At 38.3% G+C, this 24,936-nt stretch overlaps 2 protein-coding genes and 1 pseudogene across 2 annotated transcripts; 2 read left to right on the top strand and 1 right to left on the bottom strand.

Moving 5' to 3' along the window:
• The first annotated feature begins 4,644 nt into the window (after positions 1–4,644).
• Positions 4,645–5,579, top strand: LOC102430189 (olfactory receptor 4F6-like). The gene is given in 2 exon segments (XM_014454784.1): positions 4,645–5,173; positions 5,176–5,579. Coding segments are annotated over 2 exon segments (933 nt in total).
• Positions 5,580–12,172: 6,593 nt separating this feature from the next.
• On the bottom strand, positions 12,173–12,713 carry LOC102429885 (annotated as a pseudogene).
• Positions 12,714–23,265: 10,552 nt separating this feature from the next.
• LOC102429570 (olfactory receptor 4F15) lies at positions 23,266–24,234 on the top strand. Its single transcript, XM_006087472.3, has one exon. The coding sequence runs from the start codon at positions 23,280–23,282 to the stop codon at positions 24,216–24,218; it is 939 nt and encodes a 312-aa protein (XP_006087534.1). The 5' UTR covers positions 23,266–23,279; the 3' UTR covers positions 24,219–24,234.
• Positions 24,235–24,936: the final 702 nt, after the last annotated feature.

Raw genomic sequence — 24,936 nt, 5'->3', positions numbered from 1 at the left:
GGGAAGCATGCAACTCCAGTGACCATTCCTGTACATCTTTCCACTATTCTGAAGTGTCCAGAGCTCTTTATACTCATATGGAGAAGAACAAACTAGTGGAGAAAATTTAGGGTGATCAGATTGAAGATTTCTTTAAAAAATTCATTACTTTTCATCAATTCCAATTTAAACTCAACCTTGTTAATAATTTGAGACTAAGGTTAGGAAGTAGATAATTACAAATCTTTATCTGAGTGACAACAAACATTGAGATACTTTAAAAAGTATTTTAGAATTGTCAGTCTTGTTTGAATTGGTGGTAAGCCCATATTATTTATAATTTGATTCCTATTTGTGTTGGTTAGCACAAGGATGAGCAGACATGAAAAGAGAAGGGAGTCAACTGTACACTAGATGGCCTCTAAGTTATCTCTCATTCCTACATCTTATGCTTCGTGGTGGGAGTGTGGGCAGAAGTCAATGCTCCATGTTAACAGGGTAGTGGGATTCAGGACCCAGCAAAGGCATACTGGAACTTAGTTGCTGATTCCCATTGATAACCTATTTTCCTTTTGCAGTAGTGACTTAAGTGGAGAGTTTCATTTTGTTCCTCACTGAAAAGATCAGATTTAAACTATTATTCTGACTTTGTTTAAAAGGGAAGATGTTTATGGAGACTGGCACAGAGTATGGCTCCTCAAGTTTTCAGGATAGACAGAACACGAAAGACTGGCTAGGAAGCATTTGTCACAACAATGAGTGTACAATCCTGTTTTCCAACTTTTTACCAACACTAGGAATTATCTAACTGTACAATCTGCAGATATGATACATAAAAAATAATGAATTTTGGGGGAAGATAAAATAAGATTTTGTGTGAAAATTAAAAAGTGTTTGGCATTGAGTGGAAATCAGAAGCTGATGGAATAACTTTCAGCTTCCAGGAAGGTAATTTAGAATGCAATCATTTGTTTGGACAAATTGCATCTGTGGGGAGGTTGCTGGTAAAAATCCCTGTGAAAGAAACTTAAGTGATTCCAAGTTGCGTTGCTTTTTATTAATGTGAATATTGTTTATACCATTATCAAGATAAAGTCTAAAAATGCCATTATAAAGATATATTTAAAATATTTTACAGTGACAGGGAATTAAATAGTGGCCTTTGCTAAACCATTAATGAATTATTATTATTATTATTATTATTATTATTATTACTTGGGTTTTGGCTTGGTTACCACAATATATAAAAAATTATCTTCATTTAGTATATGTAAAAGTAAAGGTATCAAGAAGACTTCATAGAGGAAGGAGTTCTGCACAGTGGGCTGTTGAAGAATAGGAGGAATGAGAGATGTAATGAAGGCAAGGGCATTGCCGGCAAAGTGAAGGATGTGGAGGGAAGCCATGAGCCACACTATTTGAAAGTGTATATGAAGGAAGAGTAAATACCATATGAGTGCATGTCCAGGGAAGAGGAAGTAGTTTAGCTTAGAGTGTGAGATATAGGGAGGAGTGGAATAACAAAATTATTAGTGAATATCTTAGAGGAGTAGCTTTGATCTGTGTTATAATTTGGGAGATACCTTATGATTACATTTTTGGGAGCTTTGAATCTCTAAAGATACAAATTGTGTAATTTTTCAGATCCACACACATTGATCTATGTTCTAAGTAAAATTGATATATACTCTGAAAAAATGTAAGATAGTAGGTTAGAGCATAAAGTGAAAAGTAAAGGATTCCTTTTCCTGCACAATTTTCTCAACCCCAGTCTTTAGAGATAATTGTACTTATTGTGTGTGTTTCTTTTGCTGTGTCAACCTAGGCATTTTCTATCCATTTATTGTTTTATTTATGTAATATTATATTTGTAATTTATTTATATAATTTAAAAAGCCAGAAGGAATGAGTGTGATACTCCCCCATTTCCTCCTCTCTATCCTGTATATGTACAATTAGATCTACTTCAGTACTATAAATGGCTGTCTAAGAGAAATTATTGAAATAGTCCTCTATCTCTACCCGTTTAAGTTATTTTCAGGTTTTTGCTCTTATAGGCAATAATGCTTCAGCAAACATCTCTATATCTTTTATTTGTCCACGTTGTTCATGTGCCCACATACTGTATATATGCTGAAATTTCTCCCTAAAAGTAGAATAGCTGAGTCAAAGCATAAGAGTATATACAATTTTGGAAAGGTATTGCCAAATTGGTAAATGTTTTATTTTATTTTTTAAAATTAAAAATAATCAAGTAAATTTTATAGTATATGAGAAAGTGATAAGTACTGTAGAAAAGAGTAACTAAAGTAGAGCAAGATAAGGAGGATTAGGAGTTGGGCGGGGCTGGGAGGAGCTAGGACTCCTTGTGAATGTGAGACTGAAGAGGAAGCTTGAAGGACGGGAGAGTGCTAGTCATGTGGATATAGGGATTTGAAGCATTTCAGACAGAGGCAACAACCAAAACAGAGGTTTTTAAGGCAGTAGCATGCATGCATGGTGTATTTGAAGAAAAGCATGAAAATCTATGTGGCTGGGAGAAAAGAATGAGAAAAAAGTAGAAATAGAGGAGAATTCAGGGAAGAATGGAAGGCCCAATTAAATAGAAGCTCTACTTAGACTATGGGAAAAGAGAATTCAGTGATGGCTCCATACAAAGGTTTGGTACCACTTGTAATTAGATTCTGTGACATGAAAGAGGAAAGGTTACCAAGAAGTGACCTCAAAGGACAGTGGGGGAAAAAAACTTCCTCACTGCTTTTGAGTGGCTGAACCTCATGTGATACATCTTGCTGTCACTTTTCTTGGAAGAGGAGACTGAGGTAAAAATCCAAATTTATGAATAGGCTGTGGATAATTGTTTCTGACTCTCAAAGAAGGCCAGAGGAAATATTGAGGGGATCCAGGAATTCTATGGAATACTTTTTTCTTCTTTTTAAAAAAATCTTTATTGTTGAAAGTATTACATATGTCCCCCATTTTTTCCCCCATTGACCCCTTTTATCCTGCCCCCAATTGGATGATAAGATCAATCATTTGGGAAACAGGTTGAAGGCTTATCAGGTAACTTGGTATGAGAGACCTGCTAAACAACAGTGCTCTATTCTACAAATCACTGAGAAGCATCACAAAATTGTGATGGCATGCACTAAAGCTGTCTTTTGAAGTTAAGCAAACCTGGTGTACTGCCATGTACTGGTTGTAGAACCTTGGACAAGTTACTTAGTTCCCCTATGCTGCAGTTTCTTTTTTCATAAATCAGGGATAATTAAAGTACCTTCTTGAAAAAGTTGATGGGAATATTTTTTTTCCTTTTTATTGAATTTATTCGGGTGATGTTGGTTAACAAAATTCTACAGATTTCAGTTCTACAACACATCATCTGCACACTTTATTGTGTGTTCACCACCCCAAGTCAAGTTGCTGCCCATCGCCATTTATCCCTCCTAAACCCTTCTCCACTTCCCCCTTCTCTTCCTCCCCTCTGGCAATCATCATACTGTTGTCCATATCCATGAGTGGTAAAGGTTTTATCAGTTTACTTTCCCATCACTGGTTATGAGGTTACCTGTTTCCACATTTCCCCTCAAATCCTGAATTTTTTTCAAATATTTAAATCTTCGCCAAAATTTTAAGAAAAAACTAGTGTCTTGCTATGTTGGTATGCATTTATTTAATTCAGAACAAGGTTAAGTATTTTATATATAGGTAAAGAGAAGCATGTGTAAAACCACTGATATTTTCACTCTTACTCTTTTCTTCTACTTGGGATTTATGATTCATCATTGTCATTCTTGTCCCACATCTTTTCCTCTCTCTATCTAGTCAGAATCTCCTCCACAGAACCCACAGTGTCACTTTCTCTTGCACTTATCCTCCCTCTCTAAAATGGCGAGGCCATGCACTGGCATCCTTTACTTTTATCTTTCCTTCTTCCTCTAAATAACTCATCTTGTCTTCCTAATTTTCAGAGATCAGAAATTTACAACTCAGGTCTTAAAAATTGTTTATATGGATTTTGAAAGAACTTGACAATGCAATCATAGATATGGTATCAATATACTGAGAGATGTCCAAATTATGAAACTCAGTCACTTGATTATTTCATACTAGAGGCCTGGTGCACGAATTTGTGCATGGGTGTGGTCCCTCGGCTTGGCCAGCAAGATCGGCCGATAAGGGCCAGCCAGCCAGGGGGAGGGAATGCAGGAGGTTGGTTGTGGGAACTCATTGACCACCAGAGGGCAGCTCCTGTGTTGAGCATCTGCCCCCTGGTGGTCAGTGCGCAAGATAGTGACCGGACGACGGCTTTTATATATACAGATAGTTAAATAATTTACAAAAAGCCTTTAATTTATGGTCATATGTGATATACAAATATGAAATAATGACATTTAGAAATACAACAGAACTACCCATTCAAATAAGTAAAAGGATTCTTACTCTGTACAATCTATTTTGGCAATGAAATATAAAACAAAGGAATATGGGTTGTGTTGTGACTGAAATGGTCTCCAAAGGCATACATCAGCCTTTGTCTAGTTTTCTGTTAACTATTAATTGCCCAAGATTAAGTAAGGTCAGTGCCATTTTCTCTAAACAAATGTCTCCTTACTCTCCTCTTTCAGGTTTCATGAGAGCTGTCACTGCTGACAGAGAGAGGCAATGGACAAAGCCAATGACTCTATGGTGTCTGAGTTTGTGTTCCTGGGACTCTCCAGTTCAAGGGAGAACCAGCTTTTCCTCTTCCTCTTTTCCATTGTGTTCTATGTGGCAAGCCTTATGGGAAACTTCCTCATTGTGCTAACTGTGATCTCTGACCCTCGTTTACAGTCCCCCATGTACTTCCTGCTGGCCAACCTTTCCATCATCGACTTGATGTTTTGCTCGTCCACAGCTCCTAAAATGATTTATGATCTTTTAAGAAATCGTAAAACCATCTCTTTTGTGGGCTGTGTAGCTCAGATCTTCTTTATCCATGCAGTTGGGGGTACAGAGATGGTTCTGCTCATTGCCATGGCCTTTGATAGATACGTTGCCATATGTAAGCCCCTCCACTACCTGGCCATCATGAACCCACAAAGGTGCATTTTGCTTCTAGTCACTTCCTGGATTATTGGCCTTATTCATTCAGTGACGCAATTGGCTTTTGTTGTAAACCTGCCGTTCTGTGGCCCTAATGAATTAGACAGCTTTTTTGTGACCTTCCTCGATTTATCAAACTTGCTTGCATAGAGACTTACACATTGGAATTCATGGTTACTGCCAACAGTGGATTTATTTCTGTGGTTTCCTTTTTAATTTTGATCACCTCTTACATCTTTATTTTGATGACTGTTCAGAAAAAATCTTCAGGTAGCAGTATGTCCAAGGCCCTCTCCACTCTGTCAGCTCATGTCACTGTGGTTGTTTTGTTCTTTGGGCCATTAATCTTCTTCTACATGTGGCCATTTCCCACATCACACCTGGATAAGTTCCTGGCCATCTTTGATGCAGTTATCACTCCTTTTCTAAATCCAGTCATCTATACTTTTAGGAATAAAGAGATGAAGGTGGCAATGAGGAGACTATGCACTCAGTTATGAATTAAAGTTTCTTAAATATACTGAGGATGTATAAAAAGGCAAAGTATACTAGAATTTCAGAAAGATATGAACTAAATAAGATATGTTACATTTAAACAGAACGTCACTATCTACTAGTATGTGTTGTGTCTTGTATTTTTTTCTTCTTCAGATTGAATTGTGGTGTTAATCTCTGGGCTCTGCTTATGTAAGAGACCTAAGACTACAGGTTGTGGCTCTCTTACCAATGGTCTGACCTCTCTTTAGTGGCAATAGAATAAATATAAATGTTAAACAATACTTTTTAAAAGTCAACATATGGCTTATTGTCCATGTTCTTTTTTCCCCTTTTAAGTGGTCTATCTTACTTTCAAAATAAATGTTAATTTTTTATGTCATTGAATTTATCTTACTATACAGAGATGCTTTATGTTCTATATTTCCAGTTCATTATTATTTAGCATCTCTCAGTTTTATTGTTAAGCTGGCTTTTTCAGGGTACAGTGAGGAGACAGAAACCATACTAGTTTTTTTGAACACAGAAAGTTTGATACAAAGAATTGTTAATTAAGTATAAAGTTGTTAACTTTAAGAGTATTTGAAAGAATGAAATCTAAAATATCACAGACATAGTATTTGTAGGAAGCAGCTTTTACTCTAGAGAAGAATTTAGAATTACTAAAAATTACAAACAAAAAAACTATCAAAAGCTTGGGGGAAGGACCTGTGGAGCTAAAGCTCAAATACCTGAGGAGTGGATGCTGCTTGGCTGGTGCTAGTGCCTCTGAGCTTAGAGGAGGGCTTATGGGGCAAGGGCACAACCCCCGAGGAAGGGGGGCCACTGGCTAACACAAGTATTCCTGAGGAGGGTGTGATGAGCCAAGTTTCTCTAATGTTGGAAAACAGCTGCTGCCTTGGAAAGAAACCAAGTTTGCTGAGGTGACAAGTGTGGATGATGGATGATGCCCACAGGCACAGTGAGCAGAGGAGGAGGCCATAGAAAGGAGCAATGAGTGCTTCTTCCTCTTCTAACCTTGCAATCTTCCTCTAGCACCCTTTAATGGCAGAGTGGAAAAAAAGGAATTACTTTGCAAAGCCTCAGCTCCTGCATCAAAGCTGAAAGATAATAGCTTCTATAGTGCATGCAGTTACTTAGAAAACTATTAAAATTCTATAGGGATCATACAATTTTTGAACTTTAAAGTAAATTATAAATAATCTTATAGAGTTTCCCTATTTTATTAAATCTTAGGTACTGGAAAAATTAACCGATTAGCTGAAGGTCATAAAAGGAATATATAGAAGATCCATATCTAGAATCTAGGTTGACGGACTCCTATTTTTTTGCTGTCTTCTGTCATTTTATTTATTTTATTTTTTAACTTAAATTATTTATTGTTTAAAGTATTACATGAATCTCCTTTTCCACCCATTGTCCTCTCCCTGGCCACTCCCACCCCTCAGCACATGCCCTCATCCCCCTACTGTCAGTGTCCATTGGTTATGCTTGTATGCAGGAATATAAGTCCTTTGGTTGGTCTCTTATCCCCTCACCCCCCGCCTTACCTCATAGGTTGGGCAGTCTGTTCGATGCTTCTATGACTCTGGTTCTATTTTTGTTCATCAGTTTATGTTGTTCATTATATTCCACAAACGAGTGAGATTCTGTGATATTTATCTTTCTCTGACTGGCTTATTTCGCTTAGCATAAAACTCTTCAGATACATCCATGCTGTTGCAAATGGTAAGAATTCCTTTTTTTTTTTTTACAGCATCGTAGTATTCCATTGTGTAGATGTTGTATGGCCTCTTTAGAAAAGTGTCTATTTAGGTCCTTTGCCCAGTTTTTGATTGGATTGTTTATCTTTCTTAAATTTAAGCAATACATTTTGGAAATTAAACCCTTATCAGCGATAACATTGGCAAATATGTTCTTCCATGCAGTGGCTTTCTTGTTGTTTTGTTGATGGCTTCTTTTGCTGTACAGAAGCTTTTTATTTTGATGTAGTCCCGTTTGTTTATTTTTTCTTTAGTTTCCAATGCCATAGGAGCTGTATTGATAAATATATTGCTATGACATTGCCGGAAGCCGGTCCATCCTTGCTGCTTGACACAGTCGCTGCAGGAAAGAAACATCTGCACAGCATATGTTTCAATGGACCTGGCATATATAGCATACTGTTCTTAATATGTTTGAACCCCTTAATTAAGTGCCAGGCGGGTAGTTAAGCTACATAATCTTTACTCCCTGGAATGGAGATAAGAAACGCCCTAATCTTTGTAATAGAAATTGACAGGATTAAAATCGGCTGGTATAAATACAGATGTAACAAGACAACAGGACAGAGAACCTAGAGACAGAACCTAGAGACAGGACTTGGCCAGAGATCCTACACAGAACCTAGACACAGAACCTAGAGACAGGACCTGGCTAAAGAACCTAGAGACAGAACCTAGTGAGAGAACATGGCAAAAGATCCTGGAGAACCTGGAGAACCTGGCTAAAGAACCTGGTGACCGAACCTGGCTGGAGAACCTAGCAAGAGAACATGGACACAGAACCTGGCTGGAGATCCTGACCAGAACTTGGCTAGAGATCCTGTAGGCTGCTGATCAACTGAATGCTGTCTCCCTGTCATTCCTTCTTCGCCGACTCCGTCCACACCTTTGGGGACCCCTGGACCTGCTGGGGTTGGACTCCAGCATATGGCGCCTGAACAGGGACCCTTAGGTAAGCCCCCCATTCCCCTAGGTAAGCCCCCCGCACTCGGGACGGATAGGACTCCACCAGGGTGCTACAGACCCCCCTATAGAGGATAAGTAGGGTAAGAAGGTGGATAGTACAGAACTTAGATTGAGAAGATGTGCCATACTGAGTCCAAGAAAGAAGACTCTGTATTGATCCTTAGATTGAGAAGATATGCCATACTGAGTCCAAAGAAAGAAGACTCTGTATTGATCTTTTAACACATATGCTTGCTAGCAGAGGAGTTAAGGTTACTCCCAGTCAGACGGAATGTTTTATACAAGAAGTATGTCTGTGCTTTTCTGAGGAAGGAAAGGTGCCGGAAAGGTAAATGTAGATGCATGGGAGAAGGTAGGCCCACGGAGCCTTATCCTTAACCCCACTGCAGCCTTTCCACCCCAGAAAAGTGCAGGATTGGAAAGCTCTCCCTGGGGTGATAGATCAGGACTCAGGTAATAGCGGAAAGTGCCTCCTACTCTTAAAATGGATACAAGAGAGCATTTGGGGTTTTTCTTTTTAATGCCTGCCTTGGATTGAATAAATGCATTACGTGCGTCACCACAATGGACCCAGAGGAGCTCCTTGTCCCATCATTCCAAAGACTTAGAGTTGCTCCCATGACAGAAAAGCGGAAAAAAGAAGAAAAGAAAGGCTATGCAAGGGACTAAGGTACCAACATGGGGTCAGCTGAAGAAGTTAACAACTGAGGCCCAACAGATGGTAGAAAAGCAAGAAGTGGAAGCTACTCTCTCAGCCAAGTCTGAGGACTCTGAGTAAATCAGCAAAAGAAACTTTCATTTAGCAGAAACTCACTTATTTCGTCAAATGGAAAGACTTACTTACAGGAGACTGGAAGGGACCCGATGTACTTTTAACCTGGGGAGAGGATATGCTTGTATATTTCCACAGGATGCAGACTCATCTGTGTGGATTCCAGACTGTCTAATCTGACCTTATGTCACACCACCCTCCATCTCCGCCTCATCCTCCTCCCTGGCATCATCCATATCGGCCAACCCAGAGGACACAGCTGACTCCTCCCCCGTACACCGACACCACCCATCAAGCACGGCCCCTGATGGGCCCCTTTGATTGCAGCCCTTCAACTCGCTGACGCTTCGGGAAGCCCGTCGCCAATGATGCTGCCCGCTAGCCAGATTAACAAGGACAACCAAACCACCAACTTGAGGACAGCTGAAATCCCTTGACTAAAGAGGCCAGCAACCTTCTAAGGAACGGGGCTCCTTGTGCGCTTCATCACTATGTTTATAGCTATGCTTGTTGTCATTGCTTGCCAGTCTTCCGAGTCTTAAACAGCCCAATCTGAGAGGTGGCCGCTGATTTGCATGCGCTATCATTTAAAAAATAAAAAAGGGGGAATTTGCCGGAAGCCGGTCCATCCTTGCTGCTTGACACAGTCGCTGCAGGAAAGAAACATCTGCACAGCATATGTTTCAATGGACCTGGCGTATATAGCATACTGTTCTTAATATGTTTGCTCCCTTTAGCGCCATGTGTTTTAACCAAGGTCACCTCTCCGAGAAAGGTTGTTTCCCCAGGTGGGGATCTTTCCCTGAGGTTAGGGAGGGGATACAACCCCTTAATTAAGTGCCAGGCGGGTAGTTAAGCTACATAATCTTTACTCCCTGGAATGGAGATAAGAAACGCCCTAACCTTTGTAATAGAAATTGACAGGATTAAAATTGGCTGGTATAAATACGGATGTAACAAGACAATAAACAACACATCCTCAACACATCCTCATCAGCTCCTCATCAGCTCCTCATCAGCTCCTCATCAGATCCTAACCAGAACCTAGCCAGAGAACATGGCAAAAGATCCTGGACAGAACCTGGCTACAGAACTTCACTGGAGAACCTAGACAGAACACGGCAAAAGAACCTGGATAGAACCTGGCTAAAGAACCTGGTGACTGAACCTGGCTGGAGAACCTGGAGAACCTGGCTGGAGAAGCTGGATGGAGAACCTAGCAAGAGAACATGGCACCGGAACTTGGTTGGGGATCCTGACCAGAACTTCGCTGGAGATCCTAGCCAGAACTTCGCTGGAGATCCTGGAGGGAGAACCTCGCTATGCTGATGAACTGAACCCAGTTTCCATGTCATTCATTCTTCGCCGACTCCGTTCACACCTTTGGGGATCCCTGGACCTGCTGGGATTGGACCCCAGCATGACATATGTCTGCTATTTTGCTGCCTAAGGTTTCTTTGAAGATTTTTATGGTTTCCTATCTTATGTTTAAGTCCTTTATCCATTTTGAGTTTATTTTTGTGTATGGTGTAAGTTGGTGGTATAATTTCATTTTTTTGCATGTATCTGTTCAATTTTCCCAATATCATTTATTGGAGAGACTGTCTCAACTCCATTGTATGCTATTGCTTCCGTTGTCAAATATTAATTGAGCATAATGGCTTGAGTCAATCTCTGGGTTCTCTATTCTGTTCCATTGGTCTATATGTCTGTTCTTGAGCCAGTACCAGGCAGTTTTGAGAACCTGCTTGGTAATATAGCTTGATATCTGGTATTGAGAGCCCTCCTACTTGGTTCTTCTTTCTCAAGATTGCAGCTATTCAAGGTCTTTTTTTTATTCCAGATGAATTTTTGGAGAGTTTATCCTATGGCTTTGAAATATGCCATTAGTATTTTAATGGGGATTGCAATGAATCTGTAGATTGCTTTGGGTAGTATGGACATTTTAATGATGTTGATTCTACCAATCCATGAACATGGTACATTCTTCCATTTATTTATGTCTTCCTCTGTCTCTTTTTTCAGTGTCCTGTAATTTTCTGAGTACAAGACCTTTACCTCCTTGGTTAAGTTTATTCCTAGGTATCTTAATTTTTGTTGCAATGGTAAATGGGATTATTTTTTTAGTTTCTCTTTCTGTGACTTCATTATTGATGTATAAAAAAGCCATAGATTTCTGGGTGTTAATTTTGTATCCTGCTTCATTGCTGAATTAATTTATTAAACTCTAGTAGTTTTTTTATGGAGTCTTTAGGGTTTTCTATGTACAATATCATGTCATCTGTGAATAATGACAATTTTACTTCTTCTTTTCCATTTGGATGCCTTTTATTTCTTCTTATTGTCTGATTGCTATAGCTAGCATTTCCAGTACTATGTCGAACAGGAGTGGTGAAAGTGGGCATCCCTGTCTCATTCCTGTTCTTAGGTGGAAGGGTTTTAGTTTTCACCCATTGAGTATGATGTTGGCTGTAGGTTTTTCATATAAGGCTTTTATTATGTTGAGGTATGATGCCTCTATTCCCACTTTGCTGAGAGTTTTTATCAGGAAGCAGTGTTGGATTCTGTCAAATGCTTTTTCTGTATCAATTGATATGATTATGTGATTTCTGTCTCTCAATTTGTTTATGTGCTGTATCGTGTGTTTATTGATTTGCAGATATAGTACCAGCCTTGCATCCCCGGAATATATCCCACTTGGTCATGGTGTATGATCTTTCTAATGTAATGCTGGGTCCGATTTGCTAGAATTTTGTTGAGGATTTTAGCATCTATGTTCATCAGGGATATTGGCCTGTAATTCTCTTTCTTTGTACTGTCTTTATCTGGTTTTGGGATTAGGGTAATGTTGGCTTCATAGAAAGAGCTTGGAAGTGTGCCTTCCTCTTGAATTTTTTGGAATAATCTGAGGAAGATAGGTTTTAGTTCTTCTTTGAATGTTTGGTAAACTCCCCTGTGAAGACATCCAGTCCAGGGGTTTTATTTGCTAGAAGTTTTTTTTTTTTGTTTTGTTTTGTTTGTTTGTTTTGGAGAGAACATTATTTTAATTTAACATCAACAATGACACTGTAACAGCACAGGGGAGAGGTAATGGAGAGAGAAGACAATCAGGTTTCCTGTTCCCTAACAACCAGCCTTAATTTTACTGACAGAGCCCCAGCAACGTGGAAGCACCTCATTTAGCCTCTCAATGGAGTGGGAAGGGAAAGGGAATCGGAAATCAGAGGCTCAAAACTTAGAGAGGGGCTGATGGCAAGCAGGGAGAGGTAGCAGGGGAGTGGGGAGTGCCTTAGCGCAGGTCTTAGGCTGTGAACATGCCCCTGGCCCTGCGTAGGATGGAGTGAGTCCTTGGCGGCATCGTAGGGGTGCTCCTTGGATGGGATCTCAAGAACGGCCGGAATGGAGCGCTGGTGGGCGTCAAGCGCATGCCGCACCATCTCTGCGATGTACTGGTTGATGAGGATGATACCGATGTCATCCCGCTTTAGAAACTGCTGGAACGTGTCTTCGATCTCATTGACGGTGGTATCCTTCTCCACCACCAGGAAATTAGGGTGGCGGTTCTTGTTCAGCTCCCCGATGCCGCCCAGCAGGAAGCCCGTCACCATGTCCTCATCTCTGATCACCGAAATGAGCTTCCCCCTCCCGGCCATCCTAGCAGACCGCTGGAAGTTTTTTGATTGCTCTTTCAATTTCATCAGTATTTATTGGCCTATTCAGATTTTTTATTCTACCTAATTGAGTTTTGGAAGGTCGTATTTTTCTAGGAATATCTCAATTTCTTCAAGGTTGTCCAGTTTGTTGAAGTAGAGTTTTTTTGTAGTTTTTTTTTTTTTTTTAACAATTCTTTGTATTTCTGTGGGGTTGGTTGTTACTTCACCTCTTTCATTTCTGATTTTATTTGGGTCCTTTTTCTTTGTTTCTTGGTGAGCCTGTCTAGAGGTTCATCAATCTGAAAATTATTAGAATGAATAAATGGATTTGGCAATGTAACAGGATACAAAATTAACGCCCAGAAATATATGGCATTTTTATACACCAATAGTGAACTTACAGAAAGAGATAAAAAACAATCCCATTTACCATTGCATGAAAAAAATTGAGATACCTAGGAATAAACTTAACAAAGGAGGTAAAAGACCTGGACTCAGAAAACTACAGGATACTGAAAAAAAGAGATAGAAGAAGACATAAACAGATGGAAGAACATACTGTGTTCATGGATTGGTAGAATCAAGATCATTAAAATGTCCATACTACCCAAAGCAATCTACAGATTCAATGCACTCCCCATTAAAATACCAACGACATATTTCACAGACCTAGAACGAACTCTCCAAAAATTCATCTGGAATAAAAAAAGACCCTGAATAGCTGCAGCAATCTTGAGAAAGAAGAACAAAGTAGGAGGGATCTCAATACCAGATATCAAGCTGTGTTACAAAGCCAATGTTCTCAAAACTTCCTGGTACTGGCACAGGAACACACATATAGACCAATAGAATAGAATAGAGAACCCGGAAATCGACCTAAACCACTATGTTCAAGTAATATTTGACAAAGGAGTCAAGAACATACAATGGAGTCAAAACAGTCTCTTCAATAAATGGTGTTGGGAAAATTGGACAGATAAATGCAAAAAAATGAAACTAGACAACCAACTAACACCATACACAAAAATAAACTCAAAATGGATAAAATGCTTAAACATAAGGTGGTAAACCATAAAAATACTGGAGGAATCCAAAGGCAACAAAATCTCAGACATATGCCAAAGCAATATCTTCACCGATACAGCATCTTGGGCAATGGAAACTAAAGAGAATATAAACAAATGGGACTACATCAAAATAAAAAGCTACTGTATAGCAAAAGAAACCATCAACAAAACAACAAGAAAGCCCACTGCATGGGAGAACATATTTGCCAATTTTATCACTGATAAGGCTTTAATCTCCAACATTTACAGGGAACTCATACAACTTAACAAAAGAAAGATACACAACCCAATCAAAAAATGGGCAACGGACCTAAATAGATACTTTTGAAGAGGACATAAGGAAGGCCAAGAGACATATGAAAACATGCTCAAAGTCACTAATCATTTCAGATATGCCAATCAAAATGACAATGCAGTACCATCTCACACCTGTCAGAATGGCTATCATCAACAAATCAACAAATGACAAGTGCCGGTGAGGATGCAGAGAAAAAGAAACCCTCATGTACTGTTGGTGGGAATGCAGACTGGTGCAGCCACTGTGGAGAACAATATGGAGTTTCCTCAAAAAACTAAAAATGGAACTCCCATTTGACCCAGTGATCCCACTTCTAGGACTATATCCCAAGAAACTAGAAATACCAGTCAGAAAGGATATATGCACCCCTATGTTCATAGCAGCACAATTTACAATAGCTAAGATTTGGAAACAGCCTAAGTGCCCATCAGCAGATGAGTGGATTAAAAAACTATGTTACATATACACAATGGAATACCATGCTGCGGTAAAAAAGAAGGAATTCTTACCATTTGCAACAGCATGGATGGAACTAGAGAACATTATGCTAAGCAAAATAAGCCAGTCAGAGAAAGATAAATATCACATGATGTCACTCATTTGTGGAATATAATGAACAACATAAACTGATGAACAAAAACAGATCCAGAGACAGAGAAGCATTGATCAGACTGTCATATCTCAGAGGAAAGGTAGGGGAGGGTGAGGGTAAGGGGGAGAGATCAACCAAAGGACTTGTATGCATGTATACAAGCCTAACCAATGGACACAGACACCAGGGAGTGAGGGCATCACTTTGTATATTTAAAAATGGAGAATGGAGACTAAAGAGAACAAATAAGTAAAACAAGAGAGGGGTCATTTGTAAACCAATGCTAATAATGTCCTATGGACTAATATGATTACCTCAATCTTATGCAACTGAGGCTAAAAAAGACAGAGATTCAAATCTTGTTACTCCTTCTTAATATTTGGAAGTGAACCTCCTTATTCATATTATTACTGCCTCCAAATGATAAGCACAGTAAGGGACAATGGAATTATTTCAGTGACTGAATTCTTTTGTTAAGTTCAACAAATGTATAGTAGGTCTCCTTCATTTCAGGAAACTGTACAAGTTGCTTTGGAAGACACAAATATGAATTGGACAAAAGCCCATATTTTCAAAGTGCTTATTACAATATGGTAATTTATTATTTATGAAAGTCACATTATAAACTATTTTAAATTACTTTTTATAGTTTATTCTTTCACTTGCCTAGATTATTTATGTATAGAGAAAATTAATATTTATAAGGCTGCTTCATGTAATTTTTATCTCTTGGAAAGTAAATATTATCAAATGACATAGGGATGCTTTCTTTCATTGTAATAGGATTTAATGTGGCAAAAAAAAAAGGACAGAGATTGAGTTTTGTAGAGTCCAGTGTCATTTATCCCTCCTGTGATTCATTATCAGCTTTCTTCGTTGTTGTTTTAATCACAACAAATACAGTTTTAGGAGACAATTTCCTTGACTAATTGATGTTAGTTTTGCAACACCAGGTCACCATAGCCTTATTTGGCCACTATCCTCCTGTGCAGTTAATTAGCTATTTTTTCCATTTGTGGAAACCTTTTTGAATACCTCTTGAGATAATGATCCGTGAATAGCTACAAGGGAAGGATGGGGTGAAGTTGACAACAAGAAGGAGATATTAAATTAGGTAAACTTCAACATAAGAAACAATAAGGTAACATTTTGCTTTTTGTTTGTATCAATTAAGCTTTGACCTGAAGGCAAGAAGAACAGATGGTGGTGGTAGTGACATGATGAGCACAACAGGAGAATAAATATGAGTGGTTGTAGATATGGAGAGCAAGAATTAACCTAATTTTTATCTAGGACTTGGAAATGACCTGGAGATTCAAAGGTTTGACGGAAGATACATTGCAGAGTCTGGAGTCCACACTGTAACCAGGACTAGGATGCAGGTTGATTTGTTAACTGGACCCAGGAATCTTTAGAGACAGTTATTAGTATTGAAAGTGAAGACAAATGTGTGTGTTATCTCATAACAAGTTTGTTTTCTGCTTCGCTTCTATCTTTAGATAACTAAGAAATGAAGAGGAGAAAGTTCATTAGGTAGTAGTAAAAAGTAAAGTTAAAAAAAATAAAACCCCAACTTCATAGAATCAATGTGGAGAAAGAGTGCTTGAAAACTTGGTTAGAAGAAACATATCTAAATATCTCACCCTAAAATAATATAGTGTCAGTTAAAACTAGGTGATGGAGGAACAGAGGAAAAAAACTAAATGTATAATGTTTAACAGTCAGCAATCAATCCTTCTGTTTTTTTATTTGTGTTTTAAAACATTTATAAGAAAATGTTGTAGGTCACTATCATGAAATGTTTGATGGTGAAGTGGGAGTGATTGGACAGAGTGACAAAGATAAAGGGGTAAATCCTATGACAGGCTAAAGGAATTGAGGTGAATAGATCTAGAGCAGTGATGGCGAACCTTTTGAGCTCGGCGTGTCAGCATTTTGAAAAACCCTAACTTAACTCTGGTGCCGTGTCACATATAGAAATTTTTTGATATTTGCAACCATAGTAAAACAAAGACTTATATATTTTATATTTATTTTATATATTTAAATGCCATTTAACAAAGAAAAATCAACCAAAAAAGTGAGTTCGCTTGTCACCTCTGACACGCGTGTCATAGGTTCGCCATCACTGATCTAGAGGGTACAGATGAGTGATCCTTATTTGATTTCACCAAGTTCAAGGATATTAAACATTTTTCTGAGAGTTTTTCTGACACCTTTATATTCACAGAGAAAGAATTAAATGGATATCGGCTTAATTGAAAGGAGAAAAATTTTCCTTTTGTAATGAAGAACCTTTGTGCTATCCTATAAAATAAAAGCCTAATATGCTAAGTGTCTGGTGACCGGTTGACTGTTCAACCAATCAAAGCGTAATATGCTAATGATATGCTAAGGCCACTCAACCGCTCTTTATGACATGCACTGACCACCAGGGGGCAGATGCTCCAACTGTTAGGTTAGTTTGCTGCTGGGGCCTGGCCTATGGGGACTGAACGATATGGGCCAGACACACCCTGGAGCCCTCTGATTGTGCACCAATAGGGTCCTTCAGCCTGGCCTGTGCCCTCTCCCAATCTGGGACCCCTCAGGGGATATTGAAGAGCCGGTTTTGGTCTGATCCTGAAGGCCACTCCCCTGGCCACTCCCGTGAGCCCCAGATGCAGGGCTCACGGCTGGTGAGCACTGCTGTGGCAGTGTGAGCCTCTCCCAATTGGGACTGATTGGGCACAAGCCCGTGGCAGGCGCAGTGGGGCCAGGATGAGCGGGAGCAGCAGTAGGAGCTACAGGTGGTGTTGGACTGCCGGTTTCGGCCTGATCCCCACAGGCCACCCTGAGGGACCCCACCTGTGTACAAATTCGTGCACCAGGCCTCTATTTATGTTAATAAAAAGCAGGAAACCAAGGAAGAAAATGAATTCTCAAACCTCTTGAACTGATAAAAAAACATAAAACTTACATGTCCTGGATGGAGAAACAAGACAAAGGAATTGGGTCAGAATATATTTTTAGATCTCTTCCAGCCAAAATTATTTTATTAATTGGGGATAATGAACTTCTCTCTCTCTGTCACTCCCACCCCCCATTTTTAAAATGTGACATCACTATGACTCTATTCTAAGAGGTTACCCAATTCTAATTTCATATAGCTGAAGATATTTAAATCATCATTTCATCAAGAATCTGCATTTGTTATATATGATCATTTAAGTAGTCTAAGTGATGGCTATAATTCATGTCATTATAATTCTTGAGAGTAATAGGTAGATCAGAAATAGGGAACTCAAAGTGAAAAATCTAATAATGGCAATGGTCTTAAGAGACATGGAGGGTCTGGGATGCTTCAAAGTGATCAAGCACCCAGAACCTAGTGTCTCTCACTAGAAGCCACTCAGAGATTATACAACTCTGAACTAATAGATAGCTAAGGACTTTAAAGACTTGAAGACAGGAACTGGGTAAGTTTTCAGATCTGCTGATATTTTCTATTGGCATTATTTTGTCTTCTTTGCTCTTTAAGGGATTGTAATGTAGGTACATTTTGTCTTTGACCCCATTTCTCCTGTTCTCAGCTTTAGCTCTTATTCCTGGGGTCTGCTCCTCTCCTGCTGAGCTCATCTGCTCTTTACCTGTCTTCTGCAGCAACCTATCCAAGCAAATCCTTTTTGGGTAATGAATTAGGTTTAAAGTGGGTCACTAATATCTTTGTTGTCAAAACGTTCATTTCTTGCCTGCATAAGATCTGAGCTAAGGAACACCATCTGGTAACTTGTTTGTCTGTAACAGCTTAATGGAGTACCCTTCCCTTAGCAATGTAAGTAAAACTAGGGAATTCAGTATGCTAACCTAAAAGGAAGAAATTCTAATGCTAGGTATAATACAAAATAATTTTGGGTCCTGGGGCTTTTAAGATTACAAATCTGATCAAGCTCCCATTCTCCCATTTCTTCCTCTTTGTCATAATTTTTCATTTAATGGGCCTTGCTCATCTGTTGCATCCTATAATCCATTTTTGCTTTGCTTTCCTTTTTTCTCATCTTTCTATGAATTTTATTTTTGATTTTAAAAATGTACTTAACATTAAAAAAAGTGTCTTTCTTGCCTTCTGGTTGGATTCAGTCATACAAAATCTCATATTGTTTTTCTAAATGACCTCATAAATCTTCTTCTAATTTTGCTAACTCTATTTCTTATAAATTCATTAACAGTCAAATTTACCACTGTTTCTTTTGCTGTTCTTGTTTGTTAGTTTTTGCTATTCAAATTTCAATGTAGAAGAAGCACCACTTATATTTTACTTCATAATATATTCTCATTGTTATTCCCACTTAATGGGAGCCTTAAAAAACTTGGTTAGAAGCATTTCTTCCCTTAGTAATATTTTTGCTTAATTTTTCTGCCTATTTCTAGAGACAGTTTGATTAATTAGTGCATAGTTCATGACACAGAGATTTGGTTATAGTCATAAACCAGTTTACACAACTCTTAAAATTGTCCTGATAACCTTACAGTCTCACTTTATATATGTTCAATTTCTTCATTCCTTTCTTCCACATCTTTATATTATCTCTAAGGCTTAGCACTTTATAGATGCCACAATTATTTGTTGCTAGGCACTTTATAGATGCAACGTATGTATTTGTTGTCTGAGTGAGTGAAAAAGCCATGAAATCTTTCTTCCACCATCATTTTTGAGCTGCTTTTCAATTAGTTCAAATAATTATGATAGTGAAATAAGTCAAAGATAAATGTCATATTGTTCCACTTTTATGTGAAATCTAAAAAACACACACAAATGAGTGAACAAACAAAACAAAAGAAAACAGATTAATAGAAACATAGGCTGAAGGGATGATTGCCAGAGAATCAGGAGTGGTGGGGGGTGGTGGGTGAGAAAGGTGAAAAGGAATATAGTCAAAAATATTGTGGTAAGTTTGCACAGTGACAGATGATTATAACAGTGGGGTGAACACATCTAAGGTATAAAAATGTTGAGTCACTATATTGTATATCTGAAACTAATGTAACTAATATATAACTACTATCTATAATAATAAAAGCATAATATGCTAATTAGACCGGATGACCTTCCGGATGAAGCCAGGGCTGTGAGGGAAGCCTGGGTCCCGGGTGCCAGAGGGAAGTCAGTGCCAGCAGCCGGGGGAAGAAAGGCCTACTCTTGCATGAATTTCGTGCATCAGGCCTCTAGTACTTAAATAAAAAAGGTGAACCAGTTATAAAGTTGTTAACTTGGTATTTAAAAGCATGTAAAGATGACTATCTATACTAATAAAAGGGTAATATGCTAATTAGATCAGACATATTCTGGACGACCTTCTGGATATCCTTCCGGACAAAGCCATGGTGGTGGGGCCAAGGCAGAGGCAGTTAGGGGCAATCAGGCCGGTAGGGGAGAGCAGTTAGAGGGATCAGTTTGGCAGGCAGGTGAGCGGTTAGGAGCCAGCGGTCCTGGATTCTGAGAGGGATGTCCGACTGCCGGTTTAGGCCTGATCTGGCAGTCGGACATCCCCTGAGGGGTTCTGGATTGGAGAGAGTTCAAGCTGGCCTGAGGGAGGGCCTTCCCCCCCCCCCATGCAGGAATTTCATGCACCAGGCCTCTAGTATATTTTTAAAAAGGTAACAACTGTAGGAAACAGCTACTATTCTTAGGGTTGGAGGAACAAAATTAAGAAGTTAGAATTATTAAAATTTAGTGAGTTAGAAAAGAGGTCCTATGAAGCTGAATCCCCCTCTTTGGAAGAAGTGTATCTTGGCTACTACTTGTTTCTCTGAATTCAGGTACTGAAAAATTAACTAATGAATTACAGCATATCTTCAAGTGTTATTAACCTTTCTAGAGAGGAAGAACTGCATCTAATAGGCCAAAATCGCATTTTCTGTCATGAATATGGATTCCTCAAAGGCAAGAATTCTTGTCAATGTTATGTCTCCAAATGCCTGAAATGATGCCTGGCATTCTGGGTACTCAAAATATTTATTAAATTAATGAACAAAAATCATCTAGAGAACCATTCAGGAGTCAGTTATACACCTGGTGTAACTACTTGTCCAAGACCATATTGATTGGATGATTATCATAGGCTTCTTTCATTGGTGGACATTAGTTGTTCAGGCTTGGTCTAGATGTAGTTGGAGTCAGAAGTCACTTAAGTGTAGTTTCAGGGAAAAAGTCAGGACTTTTCATATCTGTCCTTCCTCTGATATCTTTTTCACCTTCCTGATAGGCTATTTGAAATTCCCTATGTCAGAGTCATTGATCAGTTTTAATATTTTCCTCTTTCTCACATGTAAGAAAGTTGTGGTATACAGAATAATGGCCCCCAAAGATGTCCATGCCTTAATTCCTGGGCCTGTGAATATATTACCTTACATGGCAAAAGGGACATTGCAGATGTGATTAAGATTTTTGAGATGAGAAAATTATTCTGGATTATCTGGTTTAGCCCAGTGTCATAGCAAGCGTCCTTATAAGAGAAGGGTAGGAGTCAGAGCCAGAGAGGCTATTGCAGTGATGCACTCCAATGGAGGCAGAAGTTAGAGTGATGTACTTTGAAGAGAGAGGAAGGGCTCCTGAGCCAAGAATACAGGCAAGCTTGGAAGACCCATTTTGGCTTTTTCATCTCCAGAACTGTGAGGCAATACATTTGTGTTTTTAAAACCACCATTGCTGGTAATTTGTTACAGCAGAAATAGGAAACCAAAACAAAAGCTATTTAATAAAAATCACTTTTAATGGGAGTTAGGGTTCTTGATTCTGGTATAAACTCTCACCAATTACCTTAGTGATAATGAGCAGGTCACTTCCTATATTTTTTTCTATATTGATTATTTCACTAACGAAACATAAATGTTTACTAAATAAGGAACATCCCATTGAAAGTGGACCTCTGATGGTTTTTCTCTGGTAATTCTTTATCCCTAAAAATTGTAATTTTGTCTTTACTTCCCCATACTGGGATCTGTCTAATGTCCTTTAGTTTTTTGTTTTTTTCCTGGATTTTATATCAATCATCATCCTCTCTCAATTACAGACACAGACACTGACTAGCTCTTTTTACCCAGTTTATTTTTTAAATTTCTGTCATTCTTTTACCCATTCAAAATGTATTTTGAGAAAGAAAAGAGACAACTTTTATGTGGCAGAGTTCTTATCTTTTGTGATCCAATGTGTGTGTGTGTGTGTGTGTGTGTGTGTGTGTGTTTACACACTAGAGGAGGAGATTGTCTCAGCTCATCACATATTTTATGTGAGAAATTGAGATTTTTTGAAAAAGTGAGTATTATTTATAAAATAAATGAGTCCCCCCATTTTGAAATGCATTTGAAATGTATTTGAAAGGTCCTTTATTCAAAAATTTTAAATTAATATTTGGGACCCCATATTTCTTTCGATGAAAGAATTTTCTTGTGCTAATATTACTTTGTGTAAACAGTTACAGGAATGAGGCTTGGCATCCTGTGATAATTCCTGATTGATAACACAAAAAATACTGTTAATATGAACCTTACTGAATTATAATTCACTTTCTTGTCTCCAGAGTCATTCTTCAGTCCATTAATTTTTTTCTTCATTCAATAAGTGCGAAGTACTCATTAAATGACTATATTAGTCACTACTGGTGATTGTGATGGAGGTGAGACTGCTTCTGTGAACCAGACATAGTTCCTGTACTCAAGAAGCTATACTTTAATTTGAGAGATGGAAATTTATATAATGATGAGAGGCAGAGCAAAATAAATGCTAACAGTGCAGAGGGAATATAGAAATGCTCAGATTTGGAAATTTTCACAAATTAGAAAACATTAGAGCTGGGACACTGAGAATTTGATTCTGTGCTTTGGAGAACAGAATGAGAGAAATTTTAAAAGTTGAAAGATAGAAAAATGTAAAAGTCTAATAGAACAATATAAGTAACAAGAGAGAGACTTTGGAAGCTATATTCTGTGCATAAAAAATTGTTAGGTGGCGATATGAATGTCTGAAATACTATTAATTTATAAGAAATCATACTCAAAAGTATTTGAAGATAACTTTTTAAAAAAATATATTTTATTGATTTTTTACAGAGAGGAAGGGAGAGAGATAGAGAGTTAGAAACATCGATGAGAGAGAAACATCGATCAGCTGCCTCCTGCACATCTCCTACTGGGGATGTGCCCGCAACCCAGGTACACGCCCCTGGCCAGAATCGAACCTAGGACCCTTCAGTCCGCAGGCCGATGCTCTATCCACTGAGCCAAACTGGTTTCGGCGAAGATAACTTTTATGTTATTGAAGTAGAGCACATTGGACAGGAGGATATAAAATATGCATGTAATCCTAAAGAAAGAAAAAGTAAAATAGATCCAGAAATGTAAACTAGTAATAATAGTTTTGAAAATCATGTCATGTGGGAACCAGCTGACTCCTCTAAGTAGAAGTCCAGTGTACATGTAATGAAGATTATTTGGTTGTGTGAGATGTTAATATTATGATTATTTTCATGGATTGAAGACTTTCTTTATTGAACACCAACACTTGGCTATACATTTTTTTTTCATTTTCTTCCTTTTAGATAACATGAACATTGACCTTGGTGTTTGAGACAATGGATGGAATGAATCACTCCACAGTATCAGAGTTTGTGTTCCTGGGACTCACCAATTCATGGGAGATTCAGCTTCCCCTTTTTGTCTTCTCCTGTTTGTTCTACTTGGCTGGCATGATGGGAAACCTTGTCATTGTGTTCACTATAACCTTGGATGTTCATCTGCACTCCCCTATGTATTTCCTCCTGGCTAACCTCTCAGTCATTGATATGTTTTTTTGCTCAATCACAGCCCCTAAAATGATTTATGATATTTTCAAGAAGCACAAAGCCATCTCCTTTTGTGGATGTATTACTCAGATCTTCTTCACTCATGCTGTTGGGGCCGCTGAGATGGTATTGCTCATCACTATGGCCTTTGATAGATATGTGGCTATATGTAAGCCTCTCCACTACCTGACTATCATGAGTCCAAGAATGTGTTTATACTTTTTAGTCACTTCCTGGATTGTTGGCTTTATCCATTCATTGATTCAATTAGTTTTTGTGGTAGATTTGCCTTTTTGTGGCCCTAATGTTTTGGACAGTTTTTACTGTGACCTTCCTCGCCTCCTTAGACTTGCCTGCACAAATACACTAGAACTGGAGTTCATGGTTATTGTCAATAGTGGGCTTATTTCTGTGGGATCTTTTGTCTTGCTGGTCATTTCCTACATATTTATTCTGTTCACTGTTTGGAAGCACTCTTCAGGTGGTTCATACAAGGCCCTCTCCACTTTGTCAGCTCATATCATTGTGGTGGTTTTGTTCTTTGGGCCGCTGATGTTTTTCTACACATGGCCTTCTCCCACATCACACCTGGACAAATATCTTGCTATTTTTGATGCATTTATCACTCCTTTTCTGAATCCAGTCATTTATACATTCAGGAACAAAGAAATGAAAATGGCAATAAAGAGATTGTGCAGTCGTCTTGGGCATTACAGGAAGATTTCGTAAATGAATTGGCTTTGATGATATGGAACTATACATTCTCCCTCATGCTGGATGCAGAGAAAATATTATGCAATTTCAGAGAAATACTCAAGACTTAGGCCATGTTATATGCCTAGAGATCTAGTATCTATTAAATTATGGTATCTATCTCACCATTAAATTAGAAATGATGCTATTCTTTGATACTCTGTACATCAAAGTGTTAAAGGCCAAATCATATGTCTTTTGTAACTTACATGGTCTAAGAAAGTGCCATGTAATTGAGCAAATAATAGTTTATCTTTTTTCTATTTTGGACAGATTATTCTATTGACAGATGGAATATGCATTCATATTATTTTCTTCTATTTACTATGTAACTGTTTTGATTTTAATTTTCTTTTTTCCTAATCTGTCTACTTCTTATTTCTCCAGTATCAAAATATTTTGCCTCCTTATCAGGCTCCTCTATCTGTCAGTATGGGAAATTGTTAATTCTGTATTAGAATCTTGAATTTAAAGCTAGAATGAGTAACCAACATCATTTGTCCTAATCCCCTCAGTTGAACACGCTAAAACTGAGGAATTGAAGGGTGACTGGAATTTTTCCAGAGACACACAGCCAGATATCACCGGAGATAGTCAGGTACCAGAAACTGTCTCTGGTTCCTAGGTCAGTGCCCTTGCCCTTCAAGTCAATATTATATTTAAATTTCTGCTCATATTTCACTCTTTTAACTTT

The sequence above is a fragment of the Myotis lucifugus genome, unplaced genomic scaffold, assembly GCF_000147115.1.
Source record: "Myotis lucifugus unplaced genomic scaffold, Myoluc2.0 scaffold_38, whole genome shotgun sequence".
In the NCBI taxonomy this organism is placed as follows: domain Eukaryota; kingdom Metazoa; phylum Chordata; class Mammalia; order Chiroptera; family Vespertilionidae; genus Myotis; species Myotis lucifugus.
The sequence above is the reverse complement of the archived record's forward strand: the minus strand, read 5'-3'. Positions and strand labels throughout refer to the sequence as shown.